Below are 24,829 nucleotides of genomic sequence, written 5' to 3' on the forward strand. Positions count from 1 at the left end.
CTTTCTTTCTTTCTTTCTTTCTTCCTTTCTTTCTTTCTTTTTTTCTTTCTTTCTTTCTTTCCTTTCTTTCTTTCTTTCTTTCTTTCTCTCTTTCTCTCTTTCTTTCTCTCTTTCTTTCTTTCTTTCTTTCTTTCTTTCTTCCTTTCTTTCTTCCCTTGTTCCCTCCCTCTCTCCTTCCCTCCTCTCTCCTTCCCTCCTCTCTCCCCCTTCCCTCCCTCCTTCTTTCCTTCCTTTCTTCTTTCTCTCCTTCCCTCCTTCCTTCCTCCCTTTCTTTTTTTTTTTTGGTTGAGGTCTCCTTCTCCCTTGTGCCTTCTATAGCCTCGGCACAATTCAACCCAATAGATATTTATTAAGCACCACTGTGGTGCTTTATTAAGGCATGAAAGTGGCCCTGAGTTCAACCAACAAAGCACAAGCCCAGGCAGGCTCAACTATCCTAGAAAACTTCTGAGTTTAAGGCCCAGTGATGGACTGCAGATCATTTATCATGGGCTAGCTGAAGCTCAAAGACACCCCTTATCACCTTAACTGCAGTGCTGTGACTATTTCAATGAAAGCAGAAATAGTACATAGGAGCATCAACTTAGACATGGGAGGGCCCACAGAGGCTATCCAATTCAACTCTCATTTTACAGATGAGTAAACTGTGGCAGAGAGAGTGGTTGAGTGATTTGCCAAGGTGATGCAACTAGCAAATATTTGAGTGAGGATTTGAGCCCAAGTCTGTTTGACTCCCAAGTGCAACATCCTATGCATGATGCCAGTCTGGAATATTGATATGGAGCTATTGTGATCTGTGTCAATAGAGGGAGAACATTTACAGAGAAAAGCCTGGTGAAAATGTTAAAGTATTCAGCAACTACTATGTGCAAGGCACACTAATGTTCTGATACTGAGACCATAAAGATGAAACATAATAGGCCCGATGCAAACAGAGGAAGGAAAGAAATAAGAGCACTTTTTTAAGAAAATATTTTTTAAATACACAAAAGAGGGAGTAAAGCCAAGATGGCAGCTTAGCAGCAGCGAAATCTGAAACTGCTCTGACAATCCTTCCAAACCAATCTTTAAAAAGCGTCTCAAAAGGGCAGGAGTCAAAAACTAATAGCAAGACGGAGTGAAGGGGTTCTCCTGCTAAACACAACTTGAAAGGAAGATAGAGAGAGTCATTTTTCACAGAATAAGGGGGAACCGGAAATAAATACACGGAGGAAAAACAAAACAAGGTCATAAGGGGACACAAATGAACAGGACAATGGTGTTACTTCCTTGTCAAATTTAATTTACACTTTTAAAGGACAAATTATATATAACACAAGTTCACAATTTCATATTCAAACCCACTATTTTCTTCTTAAATAATTTTAAAAAAAGATAATCCCTGTCCCCTAAGGGCTTAACAGTCTAATAGAATCAAGTACACAAATGATTGTAATATAAGTTAGAAGAGGATTAAGAGCATCTAGGAGGTCAATCTGACCTAAGAACTGGGGGAGGAAGATCACTGCTAGCTGGGGTCAGGATGGAGAATTTGAGAGAATTATGGAGAATTATGGGAAAAATAGCACAAGAGCTGGACCTTGAAGGAAAAAGGCAACTAATTTGGAGAATTAGACTTGTATTCAGGAAATTCTAGGTGCAGTTACAGCCTCAGACACTTAATAGCCATTTGACCCTAGGAAGATCACTAAATTCTCTCAGCCTTAGTTTCCTCATCTGTCAAAAGGGGATAATAATAGCAGCTATTTCCCAGGGTTATTGTGATAAAATGAGATGTTATTTTTAAAGCACTTTGCAAACCTTAAAATGCTATATATTATTATTATTATTATTCCACATATAGGGGACAGTGTGTACAGATGGCAAAAACAGGAGACCACAGCATGAGATAGGAAAATAGTGAATGAAGTGCCCTCTGGGAAGTCATAAGAGCACCAGCTCTAAAGTCAGAAGGAATAGCTTCAAATCTTGGCTTTTATTACCTTATAACCAGGGGCAAGTTGCTTCATTTCCAGGAGTCTCAGTTTCCTCAACTATAAATTGAGGGGATTGGACTTCTGAGTCAGATGACCTCTGATCTTATAATAAATAGAATTACTATTCAGTAGTTTTCAGTTGGGTCCAACTCTTCATGGGGTTTTCTTGGCAAAGATACTGGAGTGCTTTGCCATTTCCTTCTCTAGCTTATTTTACAGATGAGAAAACTGAGGCAACCAGGGGTAAGTGAGGTCCAAAGACTGTCACTGCTAAGGAATACACACTACATAACACTCTAGGGAGGAGAAAATGAGGAAGTGGAAGGTGGAGGGGAAATGGCTTTCCATTTCTGGCTAAGGTTTGGATCATTTCAGCACTGAAACTGAATTTTGGAGTTCTGTCGCCTTGGGCTACAAAGAGTTGGTCAATCTACAGCTAGAAGCTTGTGTTTTGAAAACAAGGAAGAAACTGGTTGAGTTTTGCTCCTTTCTTCCAGTCCCTGCCTCCCAGACCCCCTTTTTCTTCCAGTCTATCTGAACCATCCCTTCCCTCCTGCAATCTTTGGCTTCTCCCCCTAAATGGGCTGGAGGGTTGGCTAGAAGGTGAGGGTTATAAATCACAAGTGTCCCTTGCCTTAGAAAGATGGACTTGCTCATTGAAAATTGGTAGATAAATCAGATTGTTATAAATTATCAGACAAACCCAGAAAGATATCTACTAGCCAAAGGAATCCTACAGTGAGACCTTTTTGTAAAGTTGAGAGGCTAAGAAGAGCCCTTTGGAAAAAAAAAAGAAAAGAGGGGGCAGCTGGGTACTCAGTGAAATGAGAGCCAAGGCTAGAGATGGGAGGTCCTGAGCTCAAATCTGGCCTCTGACACTCCCTAGCTGTGACACTCCCTAGCCTGGGCAAGTCACTGAACCCCCACTGCCTAGTCCTTACTGCTCTTCTGCCTTGGAACCAATACACAGTATTGATTCTAAGATGGAAGGTAAGGGTTTAAAAAAAAAAAAGAATGTATGTTCTCACTAATGTAACCTCTCTCCCTGGATGGTGTTATCTGTCTTGGATCTGTGCCTCCCAGGAACACTCAAGAGAACATGAACCCCGAGGATGAGGTGGATGAGTTCCTGGGCCGGGCAATTGATGCAAGAAGCATTGACCGGCTGAGGTCAGAACACGTTCGGAAGTTCCTCTTAACTTTCAGAGAACCTGATTTAGAAAAAAAGGTAACCCGATTCTGGGCAGACAGTGGGATTTGGGGTGGGGGAACCAGCCCCAGTGGGGGAGAACTCAAAACCCAAGTATGCATTCCCCTCCTCACACTGACTGAAAGTGGTAGCTCTCAGGGAAAAACTCCTCAGGTAAAGGCCTTTTATTGGTTTCTTTTGTTCCATCTGTGAAATGGGGGCAACCAAAAATTCAAGAGTAAATGGGGGCTTTGTAGCCCTTTATTTGTTAGATATCCTGTTATTAGGCAACTATACCTTCTGGCTAATTAGAATTATAGAATATGAGAACTATAAGAGAGCTGAGAAGCCACGTAGTCCACGACCTTCACTTTTGTAGTGGCCCCAGAGAAGAGATGTTCAGAGATACAGAGACACTTAGTGGCTGAGGAGCTGGGACCAAAGCCCGCGTTTCCTGACTCCCATCCAGGTCTCTTTCTGCAGTACCAAATAGCCTCCCCTTGTGAGCTGGTATGCGCCCAGGGAATGTAAACTTTCTTCAGTGTTCAGCCGAGGTGTACTCAATTAGGAAGATGGATCTCCTATGGAAAAGCCTTTACACTTTCCAGAGCCAAAACAAATGATTTCTGGATTAGCCATTGTTTGGGATTATATGTGCCAGAGCTCTGGACCATTAGCATAACCTGCAGCAATAGCCAATTGATAAAAATAGAAAGAGGCTGGTGTGAAGAGACCAAAGGCCTGGGTTCTATTTCTGATTTGGGGATAAGTCACTTAACCTCTTCTGCCCTCTGTTGCTTCATCTGTAAACTGGGTAAAATACCTGCTCTACCTCACAGGGTCGTTGTAAAGATCTAATTAAATGACAGCTTTGAAAAGGTCAAGTGTCATGTAAATGTCAGTTATATTTTTATAATTAATCCTGGAATCCCAGAGTATTAGAGCTGGAATGGACCTTGGGCATCGACTAATTCAATTCCCATATTTTACAGATGAGACAGTTCAGCCCAGAGAGGGGCAGGGACTAAAAATAGGAATTAGCCTTATTCATGCAGATCACCAGGAGTTGGCTGGAGAAAAGAAATGAACAGAGGAGAATGAGCAAGAGAAATAAATTCTGAGGAAACAGGCTTTTGAGGCCCTGTGGTTTGTCACTGTTTTCTAAGCCATGAGCTTGAACTGCTCCTGGCTCTTCCCATCCATGAGTTTGTTTTGTTTTGCTCTTATGTGACTGTATGAGAATAAAGTACTCCCTGAGAGGGAGAAGTCAGAAATCCCCTGGTTACTTTCCCCCAAATATTTGAGCTTAAGGATTACCCTTCTCTTGCTGGTACGTGCAAGAAGACGAGTCCTGTGTGGATCTCAGGGGTAGGCAACAGTGAGAGAGGAGAGGAGAACTGAATGATGTGGTGGCGTGGTCTAGACCAGTGATGGGCCAACTATGGCCCAACGACCAGATGTGGCCCCCTAAAAAGTTCTTCCAGCCTCCTGACGTTATTCCGAATCTGACAAATACAATGAGTAGGATACAATACAATGAAACTTCGAGTTTCCTTAGAAACACTGATGGATGAGCATTTCCTTTCCTTTGGCCCCCTCTTTACAAAGTTTGCCCATCACTGGGCTAGACAGATAGTGTGAAGAAAGGGCATTGAATCTGGACCAAGAGAAACAATTTTGAATGGCAGGAAAAACCTTTCCATTTCTTTTGGTGAATCAGTCATAATTTTTTTTTTTGGCCCCAAACTATGATTTCCTTGATATGAGAAATTTCCAGTGAGAAAACATACACACTCTCTCTCTCTCCAAAAAAAAAAAAAATACTAAATCTCCCAATTTAGATGGAAGTCTACAATGCCACTTATAAGCTTTGGAATTGCCTGGGGGCAATTAGGGGTTAAGTGATTTGCCCAGGGTCACACAGCCAGTGTGTTTCAGAGAAAGGTCTTGGGTCTTCCTGACTCAGAGGCTAGTTCTCTACCAACTGAGCCACACTGCTTCTCTCAGAGAGGGTAGTATAAATGTTAGTAGAATATTAGACGTAAAGGGGAATTTACTTTAGAAATCATCTAATTCAACAGGCTCATTTTATAGATGGGGAAACTGAGGCTCAGAAGAGGAGTAACTTCTCAGAGGTCACAATGGACAATTTTACTTCTTTGAATCAATGACTTTCTACTTGTGGGCATAATAGACTCTGCCTTCAGGACTTACACAAAGTAATAAGAATTCTAAGTTCTGAGTCATTTGGAAATAACTCCTCTCCTTTCCCCTCACACCTACCCCCCAGTCTGGGTTGGTTTCCCCATATGGTGGTGTTACTAAGGCATTAACTCTGTCATGAAAGACTGGCTGTGTAAGCTGATGAAGCCCAAGAACGACTCAGAGTGAATGATGGAGTCAGTGCTGACTGATTCTGCATTCCAGATGCCTTTCCAAACTTCTCCCTTTCCTCCTATCAGTACTCCAAGCAGGTGGATGACCGCTTCGGTGCCTACGTGGCCTGTGCCTCCCTCGTCTTCCTCTTCATCTGCTTTGTCCAGATCACCATCATGCCACAGTGAGTACTTCCTCTGCCCTTCTCTTCTTGATTGAAAGCATCCCAGATCTCGGAAGGTAAGGGACACTTGTTTCTCTAACCAACAAAATAAAATTTAGGTACAGAACCTAATAGAAACAAGATTTACTTTATGAGGGGCAGCTAAGTAGCACAATGAAGAGTGTGCTAGGCTTGGAGTCAAGAGGACCTGGGTTCAAATTTGGCCTCAGATGCTTTCTAACTGTGTGGGCAAGTCACTTAACCCCATTTGCCTAGTCCTTACCCTTCTGCTTTAGAGTTGTTGCTAATACAGAAATTAATGGTTTACAAAAAAAAAGATTTATTTTATGATATTATCATATGACAGCTAAGAGGTACAGGGGCTAGTGTTGGACTTTGGAGACCTGAGTTAGAATCCTGCCTCAGGCATTTACTAGTTGTGTGACCCAGGGCAAGTGGCTTCATCTTTCTGAACCTCAGTTTCTCATTTAGAAAATGAGGGTTGGATCTGATGGCCATGAAGGTCCCTTCCAGGTCTAAATCTATGAACTTAGGAGGTGAGGAGAGAGAGCGTGGAGCTTCATGGAGTTGAGGGAAAGGTTTCTCAGTGTAGACGATTCTTTAAAAGGAGAGAACACTGATGTCTGAACTGTGATGTGTTAGTTAAAATGCTGGGCACTTTATGTGCATTTAGTCACACTAAATATTTGTCCACTTCATTAATACACCAGACACTCTGGGTGGCGGCTCATTGTTTCCATATTTGTCTATACCAAAAGGAAGTTACTGATACAATCAAAAACCTCAGTGGGAAATAAGTAAATTGTAAGATTAAAGCAGCATATCACATTTCATGTGCATATTATGGCCTTCCTATTGCAAATAATTCTGTATCATTAATTACTCCACTAACCTTTATCTGTGTCTGCAGTAACACAGATCAATGGATTGGGTTGCCTCAGTTTCTAAGTTGTGCAGATGTTATTTTATCCACTGACAGCAACTCTAGAAATGAATGAAGTTACTCTCTCACAAATCTCCCCTCAAGGGAAGCTTAAAAAGCCACTTTAGAAAGCATTTCTTTCTCGGTAATGAAGAATTCCTTTTTCCCCTTGGCATGTTGGTTTAAGACAGTTAAGTGCAGGCACTTGGAGGAGGCTGGAATAAATACCTGGCTTGAATGCCTGCTGAGTATTCACTTTCCCTTGTGAGGCTTTCATTTTCCTTTAATCCTGCAAACAGCACTTAACTTCTCTAGACCTCAGTCTTGTGTTATTGAAAGAGAAGGAATTTCAGAAGTCTTTAAAGGTGTCGTTTTTTTGTTTGTTTTTGCACACCCCAGGTGGAGAGACTGGCAATTCAAAAATGAAATTCACTCGCTACCATTATTTTCCCTCCCTGGGGACTCCCGCAGGCACAGCCAGACTAGTATCCATCACCAATAATTGCGATTTCCCTTGAAAAGGGACAGGGAGACGGGAGGGTGGAGAGCTCAAACCCATAGGCTATTCTCTGTTGAAAAGGCTGTGAATAAAGTGGAAAAATGAAAATAGGATTTCTTAGAAATTGGACAGGGACAGGAAAGAAGAAATATTCTTTTCACCCATTATAGAAATTAGGAGACAATTAAAGGAGATGGATTTCACAGATCCTTAGTCTTCCCCATGGATGTGTGGGTCTAGTCTGTATCCTAGCACCATGGACAGATGCCAGCAGAGTCCACCCAAAGACTCTAGGTGTGAGACAGTGTAGTACATTTCCAAAAACAGCTAGATTTTTTAAAAAAACAACCTAAATTTTTGTAATTTCTTGTGAAGTCAAGAAATGACATTTCTACCTATTTTAAGGGAAGAATAAATAAAACAAACATTCCAGACAAACAGAACTACTAGCCACTCCCCAAACAACATTTCCCTTTCCCTTTGCCCAGGCTGTTCCCATTATGTAAACTCTTTTTAGAACCCCATAGATCTCTTGAAGGCTTAGCTCAGGTGCCATTTCCTCTATGATGCTTCTCCTGATTCCCTAGTCATTCGGTCCTTCTTCCCCTTTCCACACTGTTAGTTTTTAATTTTGTTATCGTTGAGTCGTTTCATTCATATTTGACTCTTCATGACCCCATTTGGAGTTTTCTTGACAAAGATAGTGGAGTGATTTGCCATTTCCTCCTCTAGCTCATCTTATAGATGAAGAAATAAGGCAAACTGGGTTCAATGATTTGCCCAGTGTCACGCAACTAGTAAGTGTCTAAGGCCAGACTTGAATCTTCTTGATTCCAAACTCAGTGTTCTATCCACTGCACCACCTAGATGGTTTACGTTGTGTATATTTTGTATTTACTTATGTGTACGTGTTGTGTCTCCACATCTCTCCCCTAGAATGTAAGCCTCTTGAGGGCAAGGAGTATTTTGTTTTTGTCTCTATATTCCCAATATCTTACAGTGCATGGCATATAATGTATACTTAATAAATGCTTTTATGACTGATGAAATTAATGTATAATTATACATTATATAATAATATAAATAATAATTATTATTATATAATAATCATTCTTATATAATAATAAAAATTAAGAATAAAATTAAGCAAGTGATAAAATGCTAATTTTATCACTTGCTTAATAAAAGAATAAAAATTAAGCAAGTAATAGTTAAAATATTGAAAATCTATGTACTAGTCTTCTCTAGGCTTTTGTTTCTTTTTGAAAAAAAACTTTACAGCTTAGTAACAGCTCTGAGTCAGAAGAGCAAGGGCTAGGCAAATGGGGTCAAGTGACTTTCCTAGGGTCACACATTTAGGAAGTGTCTGAGGCCAGATTTGAACCCAGGAACTCCTGACTCCAGGCCTTGGTCTCTATTCATTGAGCCACCTTGCTGCCCCAGATTTTACTGCTTCTCAGTGATCAGGAAATATGACAGAAATCCGAGTAAATTTTGAGAAAGGAAAAAAAATATTTTTTATGGGAGGAGTTATTTTGTGAATTCATTTGTGAGTTTGAGTTTGAACCTCAGTGATCATCCCAAAGTACATTCAGAAAAAAATGGTGTAAACTCTGTCTCTGTCAGAATTCTCCTAAAAATCATCCCAAATTTCTACTTATTTTTTGTTCAGAATTCTAGATCCAGAAGAAAAAAATGGGGTCCATAGTTATTCTTTTAAATTTATAATGTGTATATGTTCTTCCCCTTGCACTAGACAGGGCTTCTCTGAATGACCTAATTGCCACAAGGCTACAGAGGAACTTCCTTTTAGAAGCTTCCTGATGCCCCTGGGTATGGAACCCCTGGAAGTCAGAGTAACTGCCCTTTCCTACTTTACTGAAGGGAACCTTAGTTCTTTTCACCAGTCTGTCCAGGAATCCTTCCAACTTTTTTTCTTTGCTTCCAGCTCCATGTTTATGCTGGGTTTCTATTTGACGTGTTTCCTGCTGTTGACCATGGTGGTATTTGTCTCTGTGATCTACTCCTGTGTGAAGGTGAGTGAACCAGCTTCCTTGATGACCTCTTTTCTACTCAAGAGTCTGTAATGCCTTTGAAGCAACTGAAGGGAAATCAGAGGAAGCCCTGGTGCTTCCCAGGATCTATCTCTACTTCCTGGAGCTAGTACTTTCTGAGATTCACTATTATTCTTAGGACAGAGCACAGGAAGTAAAAAATAACATTGTGGTCACACATCTGTGGTTGTCATTATCAAGGATCAAGATCACAAGGTTGAGAGGAGGGGAGACAGGGAAGCCATGATATTTAACATATGCCAATTTGTAAAGATAGCAGATGTGGACTTGAACAAGAAGATATCACTCATGCCTCTCCTTTTGGACCCATCTGGGCCAAATTTTCATGTGTCATAAATGATGAAGGAATGATATTTTGAATGGATTTGCCATACATAGACAGGGGCTGGCAAGCTTTGATCCTTCAACCTTAGTGGGAGATAGAAAGGAAAGTTCCAAAAGTACATGTATAAAACTATCTAAAAAGCCACCAATGTGCCATACATAGTCCCCATGTCACATAGACAGAAAGAATATAAATTTGAAAGGGACCTTAGAGACATCTATTTATGGAATCAAAATTTAAAGCTGCAAGGGACGTTAGTCACTATCTAGTCTGATCCTCAGATTTTACAGATGAGGAGTGGGAAATGAATTGCCTGGCTCACCTGCTTGGTCAATGGCATCACCTTTACAAGAACCCAGTACTCCAGAGCTCTTTTGACCACATTTTGTTTCCCTTCTACATTTGGGCCCCTTTCTGGGACAACTCCCTAGCACAAATGCCTTCTGGTCATTTCTGAAAATCTTTTTTTTTTGTTCCACTCCCACTACTTTCCTTCCTCTGACTTTTCCCCCTCAAGATTTATTTCTTAACCCCAAGTCTCCCAATCTAGGCAATGGGAAAGGGAAAAGAAAAGACGAATACATGGAAAATATATCTATTCCTGCTATGGTATCTAATCCCCTCCAAATTCCTTCATTTTCTTCTCTATTACCATATTATACCCTTTCTATGCCAGAACTTGCAAACTCCCTCCTTAAAGTTCTATGTAAATGTCATCTATTATTATCATCTGGGCAACAACTCTGAGGTCACAAGAATCCAGGGCCATTTATCCTTCCTATCCCTTATAGGTTATAAAACTTTTTATTTTTGCTTCTGTGGGTAGAGAGAAAGAGATACCCTCTGGAAAGCATCCTCTTCCACCAGAGTCCTAGAGTTAAATCACTCAGCCCCTAGTGGGAACAGCAGGATAAGACAAGCTATAAAGAGCTCCAACCAATCCAGTGAGAGAATTACTCATGGTTGGTCCAGCTCTCAACCTTTCCGTTCTTGGACACTTCTCCATCCATTTCTCTAGTTGTTTAAAAATTTAGTGAGCGATACTGTGTCATTATCACTGCAAAAGACCCTCCCTTTTGCCTTTGGTCATTCAGTAATAATATCTCAGTATATTCCTTTCTTTAAAAATAAGAAACCAATAGGGAAGGACTTCCATTTGCATCCTCTAGTGAATAATTCCAAATTTTCACTTCCTTCACTGTCAGAAAGTTCTTTTGAAGGTTCAAAATCTAGTTGATCCCAACACTAGAAGTAAAACCCAGTTCTCCTGACTTGCCGTTGTTATTCCCACTATACAATGCTATATCTCATTTGTTTATTTCTTCTTCCAGGTACATAATGAACAACTTCTCAGCATTCCCATTATTTAAACCTTTTGCACATCTGAAATTTGACTGAGAGCTATAAAAATATGTGCTGAGATGTAGAGAGTATATGATTCAATTGTGTCTATTGTTTCTTCATTCTTCCCCATCAAAAAAATGAACTTAGAGCAGAATACAGCCTTGAAGGCTCTCCTCAAACAAAATGTCTTCCATGCATATATTTAGATCGTGGAGGATTCCATGATAAACTACAACCGTGGAATGACTTTGTCCAATGATCTTTTGGGAAACAGATCAATCAAGGTTTCAAATAGGGAGACAAATATATGTTCACCTGAGGTATTCACCAGTGTCATGGAGAAAGTCCTGTGCACAGTCCAAGCAGAAAGAGAATTCTTGATTAGTGGCAGAGTTCTTCAGAGGCTCCTGTTTGCAGATGGCATTGTCCTGATTGCATGGAACCCAAAGGTCAAAGAATAGGAGAAGAGGAGCTCTCCTCATTGAAATTCGTGGCTGCTCAGTAGAGATTGATTTAGCTCTTCTCCCCAGAACCATGGAATTAGTGCACCATTATGGATATCTTGAACAGGTGCTCTAGGTGGGCAATTTGTGAGGTCCAGAATTGGGTAGGAGGCTCAAATTTGGTAAATCATGCGATGTTTTCCATAGTCTCAAGCTGCTTCCAGCTACAAAATGCCATGTATCTACTAATTTTCCTGGTGATGCTATATGTCTGTGACTTGTAAAACAGGATCTCAGAAGGATCTGAATCACAGGTGACTCAAAAGGATGAGGGAAAGATGTGTGACAGGCATAACAGGCTGAAGCATATTTCCAACAAGAACATGTATAAAAAGGAATGAACAAGTGATCATCAAAGACATAAAGGGCTAAAAAAGGAGGTGATTCAGTTATTTATCAAGAATAAAAGAAAGCAGGGGCCAACTGGGTGGTTCAGTAACCTGAGAGCCAGGCCTAGAGATGGGAGGTCCTAGGTTCAAGTCTGGCCTCAGACACTTCCTAGCTGTGTGACCCTGGGCAAGTCACTTAACCCCCATTGCCTAGCCCTTACCATTCTTCTGCCATAGAACCAATACACAGTATTGATTCTAAGATGGAAGGTAAAGATTCTTAAAAAAAGAATAAGAAATAACAAATGGAAAGTCCTAGACATCACTGATCTCTAAGTACAACCCCTCCTTGGGAGTACATAGGTACTAAGCCCAAAAGTACAATTGAAATTAAGGTAGCTTCAACATCCACATTATTAATGGCTACATTTTTCACATTTATTCTAATAACTTTTCTTATTTAAGACAATCATTATAGCTTTAGAGGCCACATGCCCATGGTATGGCAGACACAATTATTCATGCTGGAGGAAATTCTAGAATATTCCTGGTACTAAGAGAAGGTATGAATGGTTAAAATCAACACTGTCAGAGGGAGTGCTCATGCCACTGAGAACACGGATCCTCTGAAATACTGAAATACACCCAGTAGCTAGCACATAGTAGGCACTTAGTAAAAGCCCGTGCAATTGAATTGTATTCCCCACAATGGATTCCTAGAAAGACATATATGAGGATTCCTCAGGATGAGACGGCATTGGTGGGCTTGTGGTCTACCCTAAGACAAGAAGGACCCCATGGTAGAATTCTGTTCATCCATATCACAAACCCATTGATGTACACTTGAAAATAACAATCAACTCACCATGCAGCCTTCCTTCCTCAAAAGTACACAGCCTTAACTGATTTATGCTTAATGTTGTCAAAACACAACATTATTAAAAAGGTCTTTAGAAAAACATTTTTTAGTTGAACTCAACTCATTTTTTTAATGAAACTGTTAACCAAAATTAAAAAAAAAAGAAAACTAGTAAAATTCTAAGTTCAAACTGGGCCTTAATCTACACATTTTCTAATATTCCTTGAGAGGATCAAATGATTATGGATTTAGAGCAGGAAGAGATCTTAGAGGACATGGAGCCCAATCTCCTCATTTTATAGATGACCAAAATATGGCCCTGAATGTGTAGGGAACTTGCCTAGGGTCACACAGTAATTGAATGTCTGAAGAAAGATTCAAACTCAGGACCTTTCTGGCTTGGAGTCCAGCATGCTATTCACTATACTTTTCTGTTTCAAAATAATCCCTTAGTCACTGAGGCATCTTTAAGAAATGCATAGATGAGAGACCATAGGAAACACCAGCAGGTCAGGTTTGAAAAGAGCATGTTAAATTTATCATATCCTTCCACAGAAAAAGCAAGCTGTGTGTAATAGAGATTGACAGCTCCATATACAATCCTCTTTTCCTATTCTACTTTGTATATGGAAATATTTATCTTATTTGTTGTTGGTTAAGCCAACAAATGAGATAATATTTGTAAAGTGCTTGGCACAATGCCAGGCCCCTAGGAAGCACTTAAAAATGCTTTGTTCTCTTCCCTTAACTTCAAAAAAGGAGAAGAAAAAAGGAAAAAGGAAAAAAATCCCCGACCAAATCGATTTCATTTAATTCTGGTTGTTCCTCACTGTACCACCTTGCTCTTGTCCTTCTGAGACATGAAGCTGAGACATGAAGCTGTGATGGTCAGTGGGCTGCGACAGGAGCCCAGTGACCACTAGGTTTGGTTTGAGGAAATCTGGCCTGGGACTTAGATGGGGGACTAGAAGAGGACATGGGGAAAGAGGTCTCTTGCCATTCTCCTGGGGCTTAGAAAAAAGGGGCATGAGAAGAACAGTCAGGATTGGAGGTAGGGAGTGAGGACGTGTTAGGATGGGAAGTTGGACACTGAGAGGAGAGAAAGAAGAAAGATAGGAAATAAATATTTATTTATTAAGCACCTACTATGTGCTAGGCATTATGCTAAGTTGATCCAGCAACCTTGGAGGATAGTGACTATTATGAACTCCATTTTACAGATGAGGCCAACAGAGAATAAATGACTTGCCCACAGAAACAGAGCTAGTAAGTGTCCGAGGCTGAATTTGAACTCGGTTGTTCCTGACTCTAGACCCAGGGTTCTATCCACTGGACCACCAGATGCCTGGTCAGATGGACTTGCATCCAGGCCCAGACTTGGCCCCTTGAAACTCCCAGAAATAGGCCATTTTTTGTCCTCCTCTTCACAGGAGAAGGGGGATGGGATGACTCAAGGAAGACTAAACACTTCCCCATCTACTCTGGCAAGCACTCTGAACATGCCTCAGGATGTGCAGACAAGCCTCACCTTTTTCCATAATGCATTTGTGGAAACCCAATCTTCAAGTGGATCCTAACCCTAAAGCAGATTGAATTAGTTTCTCATTGGAAGAAGGTTCTAATTGGGAGCTGAGTTTCTAACCAGGGGCTGATAATAAATCACAGCAATCACCAACCATTTGCTAGAGAAACAAAGGTACAACAGCTACAAACCTCTTCTATTTAAGATAATAAAATATCGTCAGTCCTGTAAAATAAACATAAATATGCTGCACAGATGCAGTATATATGGGGCTCCCAGTGGGCTATTAAGTGTACATACAAACAGCGCAAATAAATACAGTTTCCAAATCTGACATAAAATGAATATGGTTGCAACAGTAAACTTTAATTAAGCATTTAGGTAATAACTTTGCTTTCATTTAGAAAAGATGTTCTTAACCAAGATTCTATGAACCTGGTTTTTTAAAGTATTTTGGTAAATTTATTTCAATACAATTGATTTCCTTTGCAATCCTATATATTTTATTTTAAGCATTTAAAAGCATTATTCTATAAAGGAAGTCCATATGCTTCACACAGAATGTCAGAGGGGTCCATGGCACCAAAAAAAAAAAGGTTAAGAACTCCTGATTGACAAGGATCCTGTAGGAATAATTTGGATAGTCGAGGTAACTTTAAAAACCCATACAGATGGGGTGAGGGGCAGCGAGGAGCTTAGTGGATTGAGAATCAGGTCTAGAGACACGAGGTCCTGGGTTCAAATTCATCCTTAGTCACTTCCTAGCTGTGTGACCCTGGAGAGGTCTCTCGACCCCCATTGTCTAGCCCTTAACTCTCTTCTCCCTGGAACCAAAACACAGTATTGATTCCAAGATGGAAGGTAAGGTGTTTTTAAAACCCACATAAGAAATTAAATGCCACCTCTGATGCTTACCATCTATGAAATCTTGTGCAAATTATTTCAACTCTCCAGGCCACCATTTCCTCCTCTCTAAAATGATGGGATTGAACTAGATGGCTTCCAAGGTCCCTTCCAACTCTAGATCTATGATCATTTGGTCCTTCCTTTTCTGTCAATGGAGTCCCTTCTGACAAACAGATACATTCCAGTTTTGTATAGTGGAAAAAACCCTGGATTTGGGCCCTGTTATGAATCTCTGTTCTACTTATTGGCTCTTTGACCTTGAAAAAGTCTTACTACTTATTTGGGCCTTCGTTTCCTCATCTGACAGTGTTTATTAAGACCTTATTCCAAGGCAGCTAAAGGCTCCATGGACTGACAACAAGGTCTGGAGATGGGAGGTCCAGGGTTCAAATCTGGCCTTAGATACTTCTAAACTATATGACCCTGGGTTGACATGGACATGATTGGGGATGTAGACCCAAAATGACCACACCAATGTAACTATCAATAATATGTAAGTAAGCCTTTTTTTTTAAACCCTTACCTTCTATCTTGGAGTCAATACTGTGTATTGGCTCCAAGGCAGAAGAGTGGTAAGGGTAGGCAATGGTGATTAAGTGACTTGCCCAGGGTCACACAGCTAGGAAGTGTCTGAGGTCAGATTTGAACCCAGGACCTCCCATCTCTTGGCCTGGCTCTCAATCCACTGAGCCACCCAGCTGCCCCCTGGAAATAAGTCTTGATTGATGACACATGTTAAAACCAGTGGAAATGTGAATCGGCAATGGGGGAGGTTGAAAGGGGGTGCAACAGGGAAAGTAAAAACATGAATCATGTAACCATGGAAAACTTTTCTAAAAAAAAATATTAAAAAAAAAAAGAAAAATAAAAATGAAAAAAAAGTGGGCAAGTCCCTTAACTCCATCACCTAGCCCTTACTGCTCTTCTGCCTTGGATACTCAGGAAGAATTTTTTTTAAAGCCTATTCCAAGAAGTAGTCAAATTAAGATTTGACCTTATGGACCTGGTCCATTATATGAAGGTCCCCAAAAGAACTACTAAGTGTACATACAAATGACACAAACACAAATCAAGCCTAAAATTAATTTGTAATAATGAAGCATTATTAAATCAGACCTAGGTTCAAGTTCCTGCCCATCCTAGCTATATGACCCTGGGCTCTTGGTAAGACACTAAATCACAGAGGAGGTGTTGGCCTCAATTAGTGGAGGGAGTTTTCTCACCTGGAGTTCTCAATACCAATGGAGTCACCGTGCCAGTCCCTGTCCCCATCTGTGCAAATCCCTGTAAAATGAATAGCTTGGTCTGGCTGATCTCTAAAGCTCCTTTCAGCTCTAAATCCCATGCTCTTCTGTGACCTTCAAGCAGGGCTCCCGACTGGAATCAGCCTTTGCAAAAATAGTTATCTTTTGCCGTTAGGTGGCATGCCTCAGTAAACCTTCAGCCGGCTATGCAGAAGCATCTGGAAGGGTGATATTTATTAAGCTGAGTAAGCAGCATCCAGGAGGAGGTGGAGCGATGCATTGTAAGGCGAGGCGAGGACTTCAGAGCCCATAAAGGAGATGCTGCCACTCGCTCATTCCGAAAGCATCCCTCCCACCCGGGAAAGGTCTTCTGGCCAGAGGCTACCCGACCACTTAGTGGCACGACTGGAAAGCCGCAGCAGGAAAAAAAAAGAACTAGGCTCTGGGCGCAAAAGACCTCCCACCCCCGAGAGCCAAGCAGGCTCAGGGACTAAGGGGGAGTCAGGACGTTTGGAGTCTCCGTAGGACTCGGTGATCAGAGACATTTAGATACTGGTAATAGCTGGAATTCTTGCAGTGAGAGGCCAAGGTGTCCTGGGGGAGAGATAAGAGCTGGAACTCTTGGGAAGATGAGCCAGCTGGGCAAGACCTGTATCCCAAGGCAAGCTCTTTCCCCTTGCTCTTTCTAACATGAGACGGGAAGGATCTGCTGAAATACTATAGTGCTGTGTGGCTGCAGCTGTCCACATCTCATTATTTTCGCTTCTTACCCCATTTCCCTCTCTTCTTCCCTACCTCGATTTCCTTCACACCCCCCACAGCTTTTCCCAGCACCCCTGCAGACTCTCTCTAGGAAGATCGTCCAGTCCAGGACCAACAGCACTGTAGTTGGGGTCTTCACCATCATCCTGGTTTTCCTGTCTGCGTTTGTCAACATGGTAGGTGGTCCCCACTGCCGCCACGGCCTTCTTCTGTCAGAGCTCTGCAAGCACAGGGAACAGGAGGCTTCCACCCAGAGCAACAGAAGCTCTTCCTCCTCCTTAGGATGGTCTTGCTTGTGCTGACCCGCAGGGCCTTTATCTTTGCAGCACTGAGGCTGGGGTAGGATTGAATTCTTAAGGCCAAACTGCCTTGAATTTCTGTTTCTAGCCACTTAGTGTCCTACTCTCAGGTCTGAAAGCTAATTTTTTTTTTAATTAAGCTACAGGAGGGCAGCTGGGTGGCTCAGTGGATTGAGAGCCAGGCCCAGAGATGGGAGGTCCTGAGTTCAAATCTGGCCTCAGATACTTCCTAGCTGTGTGACCCTGGGCAAGTCCCTTAACCTTCATTGCCTAGCCCTTACCACTCTTCTGCCTTAGAACAAATACATAGTATTGATCCTAAGATGGAAGGTAAGGGTTGTTTTTTTTTAATTAAGTTACAATTTCAATGATCTGAACATAAGTCCATTCTTTTTCTTCTCAAACTTAGCTTTTCCAAAACCTGAATTAAGACAATTAAAATGACCAAAATAAAGAAATCTCTAATGATAAAAATTAATAAGACATTTATTTCAATGGAAAATATATAAATAATATTTCTATTTAGCATTATGTAATTATATATGATAAATAAATGTAAATATAAGAACTTTCAATAATATTTTTTAATATAGCAATTTAGGGCCAGTTAGGTGACTCGGTAGATTGAGAGCCAGGCCTGGAGAGAGGAGATTCTGGGTTCAAAGCTGGTCTCAGATACTTCCTAGCTGTGTGACCCTGGACAAGTCACTTAACCCCCTATTGCCTAGCCCTTACCACTCTTCTGCCTTGGAACCAACACACAGTATTGATTCCAAGACAGAAGGTAAGGGTTTCTTAAAGTAAAATATAGTAATCTGTTCAATTATTTTTCAGCATATGCCTATATTTTTCCCTTAAAAGAGACCTTTTGGGGGCCTGTATTTGTGAGGGCCATATATTCAAATCAATGTGGAATTTTCAGTTGAGCTTTGGAGGATTTCGGAGACATCATTACGCAAACCTTAAATGGCTCAGCATCAGTTTCTCCCTCTTCTATTCACATTTCTCCCCTCTCCCCACCCTGTTAGAATGGAAGCACCTTAAGAGTAGGGATTGTTTTCTTTGTATCCCCGGCGCCTAGCCTAGTGTCTGGACACTTGCTGGGTTGACGTCACACATGACTGTGGCCATACGCTCAGCATAACTCTTATAATTTCGGCCCTTCCTACTATAATCTGATGTATGTGCAATCAGATGAATGGGCCTGTTCTCGCAGCCACACTGGGAGGGACCCCAAAGAGTGGGGGAGTCAGAGAAAACTCAGAGGTGTAGGGGAAATTGTCTTCCCATTGCAGCTTATGGGAGTGAGTCTGCTTACCTCTAGAACCCCAGGCTAGGGGACCCCTCTGTCATCTCTGTCGCCTTCTCTCCATCCAGTTCATGTGCAACCCTGTGGATCTGTTCAGCTGCCTGGCGGACGAGCACAATATCACCGTGAGCAAAGTCAATGCCTGCCATGTGGGCGAGTCAGCTTTCAACTACAGCCTGGGCATTGAGCAGGGCTTCTGTGGCAACCCCCTGCCCAACTGCAACTTTCCAGAGGTACCCTGGGGAATCAGTGGGGGAAGGAGCAAGGGAGCAGAAATCAAAAGTCAGGGAAGAGTTAGAGATAGATATAGTCAGAACTAAGCAGAGGGACCTGAAGGCTGAGGGTTCCTGTGGGGAGGGGACAGAGAGACATGGTGGCCATGCTTCCCCATCCCATCCTCACCTTCTGTACTCTCAGAAAATATAGTGAAACAAAAAGAAAAAAAATATCAGGTTTTATACTAGTTATTGTTGTTTTAACACCAATAAAAATCAAAGTTTATAGTGTAAAGTACTGTGGCACTAGTGGCAGAAGGACCTTGGTTCAAATCTTGTCTCTGATGCATGCTGGTTATATGACCCTGAACAAGTCATTAACCTCTTAGCAGCCCAGGCACCTAAGTTTCGGAGCAGATTCCCATCTCTATTGGTAAAGGGAGTTTCCTCATCCCAAAGAAATCACAGGTCTGATCCCCCAAAATTTTTTTTCAGAAGACTTTCTTCCAAACACCCTGTGAAGAAGGTTAGAAGCTCAAAAATTATTATCTTATTACAGATGAGGTCAATGAAGCTGAAAGTTAAATTCTCTTGTCCCCAAAGTCACAGAGCTGCTGCCCCAGAGCCAGAATTCTAGTCCAGGTTTCCACAGTCTAGGCCACCAGTTCTTATAGGCAGATTTGCATTTGGCCCTCAAAGGGAAACGGGTGGCAGAGTAACCCAGGGTATTTGGTTTCTGCACTGATGGGGCAAACACAGCCCAAGAATGAAGGGCAAGACATTGAAAGGGAGATAATCTCAGGCAGAATTAAAGTATTCATTTAGGAAGATAAGGTGGGAGCCTCTCCCTCTCTATTCCTCTTCATGCCTGAATGATCACTGTCTCCTTCATTCAGACACTACCTTAGGAGACTAATGGTAATTCTTCCCATGCCCCAGGCAACTCTTAAGATTAAATATTGAAGGGGACAGCTAAGTGGCTCAGTGGATAGAGAGCCAGACCTGGAGACTGGAAGGTCATGGGTCCAAATCTGACCTTGGACACTTCCTAGCTGCATGACCCTGGGAAAGCTACTTAATCCCCATTGCCTAGCCCAGTGATGGGCAACCTTTTGAGCTTGGCATGTCAAAATTCACCAAAAAACCGAGCATAACTTGGGTGATGTGTCACTTCGAGAAAAAAGCCATAATTTCGTGATATTTATAGTTTAACAAAAATGTATAATTATAATATATAACTGTACTTAATAAACTAAAATAGGGAAATTAATATAGGCAAATTGTCATCTCTAGTGGAGAGTATCTACACTACACTATAGCAAATGTTTCATCCTCAGCACGCGACCTCACACTTCTCTGTATGCAGCCACATGAGGCTGTGTGTACTCAAAAATGGCTACGTGTGTCAGTGCTGACACGCATGTCATAGGTTTGCCATCACCGGCCTAGCCCTTACCTCTCCTCTGCCTTTGCAACCAATACACTGTATGGATTTAATATGGAAGGTAAGGGTTTAAAACAAAAAGATTATATATTACAGAGAAGTTGCTCATCTTCATTGATAGAGAGATTTTCCTCGCCAGGAGTTCCCAATGCTAATGAAATCAAAGATTTGGAATTGGTTTGTTTTTTAAAGTTAATCTTAGAAAGATGCAGGATGTATCTAAAGTCACAGAGCATATGAGTGTTAACACTTAGACTAGAACCCAGATCTCCTGGTGCCCAAACTGTATTCTATCCTCTGAGATGCTTTTTCTCCTGGATCTTTGGGACCAAGTTCCTTTCTTTCTTCCCATCTACCTCTCTCCTTCAGGGTCACAAACCGTCAAAGGCATCAATGGGAAGGCAGGCTCTCTGCTTGATTCTTCCTCATCCCCCTACCCCCCACCCCCACCGTTTCTGAACTTCCTCCCACCCCCAGCTGCCTCTCCAGGCTGATGTTTATCTGTTTCTTCTCACATCTGGACTGAGAAATCTGGAAAGAGCCGACTGGTTTCCACTTCCTGACAGGTGTTTGCTGATGACTAGAAACTATTTTTAATTTTTCCTCCTCTTTCCCCTCTCCTGGTTCCCCCCTCCTGCAGCCCCCTCACCAAGGGAATCTGTAAGCCTGATGATTGTAGCAATTGCAGGAAACCTGGAATCCATCAGGACCTGCCTCACTGGCTCCTCATAAATGAGAGATTGATGGGGCCAAAAGCCTGTGTTCTCTTACCTCTGGCAGGCTGAGATCCAGACTTCATCATGATGACACAGTCGAGGGTCCCGACAGACTGTTCCCTTTATCTCCACCCCAAATAGAGCAAAACAAAGACAAATTCGGCCCTTTTGCCAACCTCAACAGTGGGTGGAAGATCGACTTGGTCAGCTCATTATCTAAGAAATGCTTTGAGCCCTCATAGTGGAACCAAAAACATCCCCCTCTATCAGGTTGGAAACTAAATAGCTAGCATTTATACAACACTTTAAGGTTTGCTAAGTACTTTCCATATATAAAGTGTTATTTAGTACTCACAACAACTCCGTCAGGTAGGTATTAATATTATTCCCATTTTATGGATGAGAACACTAAGGCTGAAATAGAGTAAATGACATATCCACCATCACATAACTAATAAGTATCTGAGGAAGAATGTGAATGTAAGTCTTCCTGACTTCAGGTCAAGAACTAGCCATCACACAAAGGGGTTGCTATAGAAACTGTCTGCCAAAGTCCTGAAAGCCAAATCAGGAGTAAAAGGTCCAAGACCTCAGTAATTCATTCAGGGGTCACCACCATATGTCTCAAGTGGATAAAGGAGGCATGGGTTCTTGGGCTGCATCCTACAGAGAATCTTCTTCCCCTTTCTGCTCCACTGATCACCAGCTCCTCTTCTTATCACTCACTAAGGGCTTTGTCAGAAGAGCAAGGAGGCTCAGTTATTCAGCTCCCCCTGAAATATGGCATTTCTAGATAAAAGATAGGAAGGTTGCATAGGAAAGGTAAGGAGAGAGACAGCTCACCCTCTAACCCACTACCACCATCCACTCCCTCTACCCTGAGCCATTGTCTTAGCCTCATTTTGGTGCAGGAAGATGGTGGCCTGGGCCTTAGGAATCACGAGCCAACTAAGACAGTCCTAGCACTGACTCTGGAATAACAAAAGGTTCACATGTTTATTTCCCCCAAAAGGGCCTCATCCCGCCCCTCTCTTTCTTCCTCATTGCTCTGATGCCCTCTGCCCCACCATGTTTTGGAGTGAGCACAGTTATAGCAGGGGGTGGGGGAGAAATCTGGGCTTCCCTGGGCCTCCTTAGCCATACCTGATGCTTCTCCTTTGTCTCCTCCCACCCCACCCCTTTCTCCCCAGTACTTCACCTACAGTGTCCTGCTCAGCCTGCTTGCCTGCTCCGTGTTCCTGCAGATCAGCTGCATTGGGAAGCTGGCGTTGATGCTGACCATCGAGGTCATCTATGTGCTTATGGTGGAGGTACCAGGGGTCACACTCTTTGACAATGCTGACTTGCTGGTCACAGCCAATGTCATGTAAGTGGCCAGTTGTCATTGGTCTCAGCACCTCCATGCTCCCTGGATTTGTACCCTTCATTCCTCTCCCTCCATGAACAGGGCCTGAAGGTCACTGTAGGTATCCCTTCTACATCATGCCATTCCCCTATCACAGTTTCAATATATCATGGGTTGGCAGAAGAAATTAAGTGGGAATTTTTAGGGAGTTTTGCAGATGGCACATAAAGACCAGTAGACAACAAAGAAAAGGTTTAGAAACTCAGAATTGCATAAAATATAGTATAATATTGTTTAACAGCCACAATTCATCTTTTAATACCATAAATATACACAATTTCTTTTTTAAAGTTAAAATAGGGGGGCAGCTGGGTAGCTCAGTGGATTGAGAACCAGGAGGTCCTAGGTTCAAATGTGGCCTCAGACACTTCCCAGCCATGTGACCCTGGGCAAGTCAGTTGATCCCCATTGCCTACCCTTACCATTCTTCTGCCTTGGAGCCAATATACAGTATTGACTCCAAGGTGGAAGGTAAGGGTTTAAACAAACAAATAAATGAATGAATGAATAAATAAATAAATGAATGAATGAATGAATAAATAAATGAAATAAAGTTAAAATAGGTAAAAAATTAAACTTTTTAAAAAGAACATGAAAACCAACAGATGATACACAAAGGCTAGAAATGTAGAGACAACTTTAAAAGTTTAATAACTCATAAATGCATATAAAGTACTGTAAATATCTTATAAAAGAAAAAATTCAGACTTCTCTGGTATGAAGTGAGGACCAAAAAAGTTTACTCAGATTTTCCAGATTGTGAGGACACCATCCCTCTACCCCCTGATGTGGAATGAATCCTTGTATTTGGTAGAGGGGATTTTAGGAGGAGAGACTCCATGGATTAGAAAAGAATACTTGGAGGAAATCATCCAACTGGTCTCACTTGCCCTCAACCTCTGGCAATGCCTAAAGTAGGCCAGAAGCATGAAGCTTTCTTCTAGTTGCCACTGTTTCTCAATCCTGATGAAATAATGGCCCTTGGCTGCATGATAACTATTTAGAATATAGGTCATTCCTTTCATCCTACCCAATCCCCTACTTCCACAGCTTCCCAGACAGATGCTCGGTCCTCCTCAAAGCTTCCTAGACCCATTCTGGAATAAAAACAGAATACCAAATCCCAGGGAGCTTCTAATGGACATGAATGCCTCTAGTTCCTTCAGGCAGAAAATCAGGAAAAATTAAGCAGAGGAAAGAACTGCAAGTGAAGATGTTGGGCACAAATGTGAGAAGACAAAAAGGTCATGAGACAGGTGGTCATTAAAGAATACACATGGGGCAACTAGGTAGCACAATAAATAGAGCACAAGGCCTGGAAATGGGAGGTCCTGGGTTCAAGTCTGACCTCAAAACTTCCTACCTATGTGATTCTGGGAAGTCACTTAATCCCCATTGCCTAGCCTTTACCACTATTCTGCCTTGGAACCAATACTCAGTGTGGATTCTAAGATGGAAGTATAAGGATTTCTTTTTTAAAGAGTATCACACTGAGCCCCCAGGATACTCTTCCCAAAAGTCACCAAACAGAAGTAGCACCAGGAAGACCCCAGGACTCCCAGGACTAGAGTAAATTCAGAATGAGAATAACAACTTTTTTTACAATTAGAATACTAGCAAGTAAGGTGCAGAGGAGAGGGCTAAACTAGGAGTCACAGGGGACTTGAGTTGGAATTCCTGCCACTCACCATCTGTGTGACCTTGGAATTCAGAGGAAACCTGGCCTCAGTTTCCTCAGGTATAAAATGAGGACAATAGCCTCTAAACTCTTTTCCAGCTCTAGTTTCATAGGAGCACTACACAGTGTTTGCACAGAATAGCTTCAGAAAGCATGCATGATATCATGATTCCTATACAGGGTTGCTGTGACCACAGCCATTGGGCAAGTATCAGTGTTTGTCTCTAGTGTAGCTTTGAAAATGTGGGTGTTTCCAGCAATATTATTGCTGGGTTTGTTTCCCATGGAGATCTGAAAAAAGGAAAAGAATCTACCTATCCCTAAATATTTATTGCAGCTCTCCCTCTCCTTGTGGTGGCAAAGAACTGGAAATCGAGGAGATGTCCATCAGTTGGGGAATGACAAAACAAATTGTGGCATACAATGGTGATGGAATAGTATCGCATCATAAAAATCAATGAGCAGATTAATTTTTTTTTTAATTTGGAAAGAATTACATGAGATAATCAAGAGTGAAATAAGTCAGAAACAAGAGAACGTTATACACAGCTACAGATTTCATATTTGAAGAATAACACATGAATATTCACCTCCAGAGAATGAACTGAGAAATGGAAACACCAAAGACATAATCTATATATTTTGCTAAATGATGCCTTCTATGGCGTGGGGAGAGGAAGGAGGGGCTGAATAAAAAATTCATTAAAAAAGAAAAAAAAGAAAGAAAATGTGGGTGTTACACATAGTT

The 24,829-nt window shown here is 41.7% G+C and overlaps 1 protein-coding gene across 2 annotated transcripts in view; it reads left to right on the forward strand.

The window, feature by feature from the left end:
- ADCY5 (adenylate cyclase 5) overlaps positions 1–24,829 on the forward strand; it is a 255,962-nt gene that overhangs the window by 212,111 nt on the left and 19,022 nt on the right. For both annotated transcript variants that reach the window (XM_044670042.1, XM_044670043.1), the window contains 6 exons: positions 3,060–3,204; positions 5,628–5,725; positions 9,095–9,182; positions 17,075–17,191; positions 18,692–18,856; positions 22,189–22,364. In XM_044670042.1, the coding sequence (XP_044525977.1) occupies positions 3,060–3,204; positions 5,628–5,725; positions 9,095–9,182; positions 17,075–17,191; positions 18,692–18,856; positions 22,189–22,364 (789 nt within the window). The remainder of the gene's footprint in view (positions 1–3,059; positions 3,205–5,627; positions 5,726–9,094; positions 9,183–17,074; positions 17,192–18,691; positions 18,857–22,188; positions 22,365–24,829) is intronic.

This window comes from Gracilinanus agilis, chromosome 3 (assembly GCF_016433145.1).
Source record: "Gracilinanus agilis isolate LMUSP501 chromosome 3, AgileGrace, whole genome shotgun sequence".
Lineage (NCBI taxonomy): Eukaryota > Metazoa > Chordata > Mammalia > Didelphimorphia > Didelphidae > Gracilinanus > Gracilinanus agilis.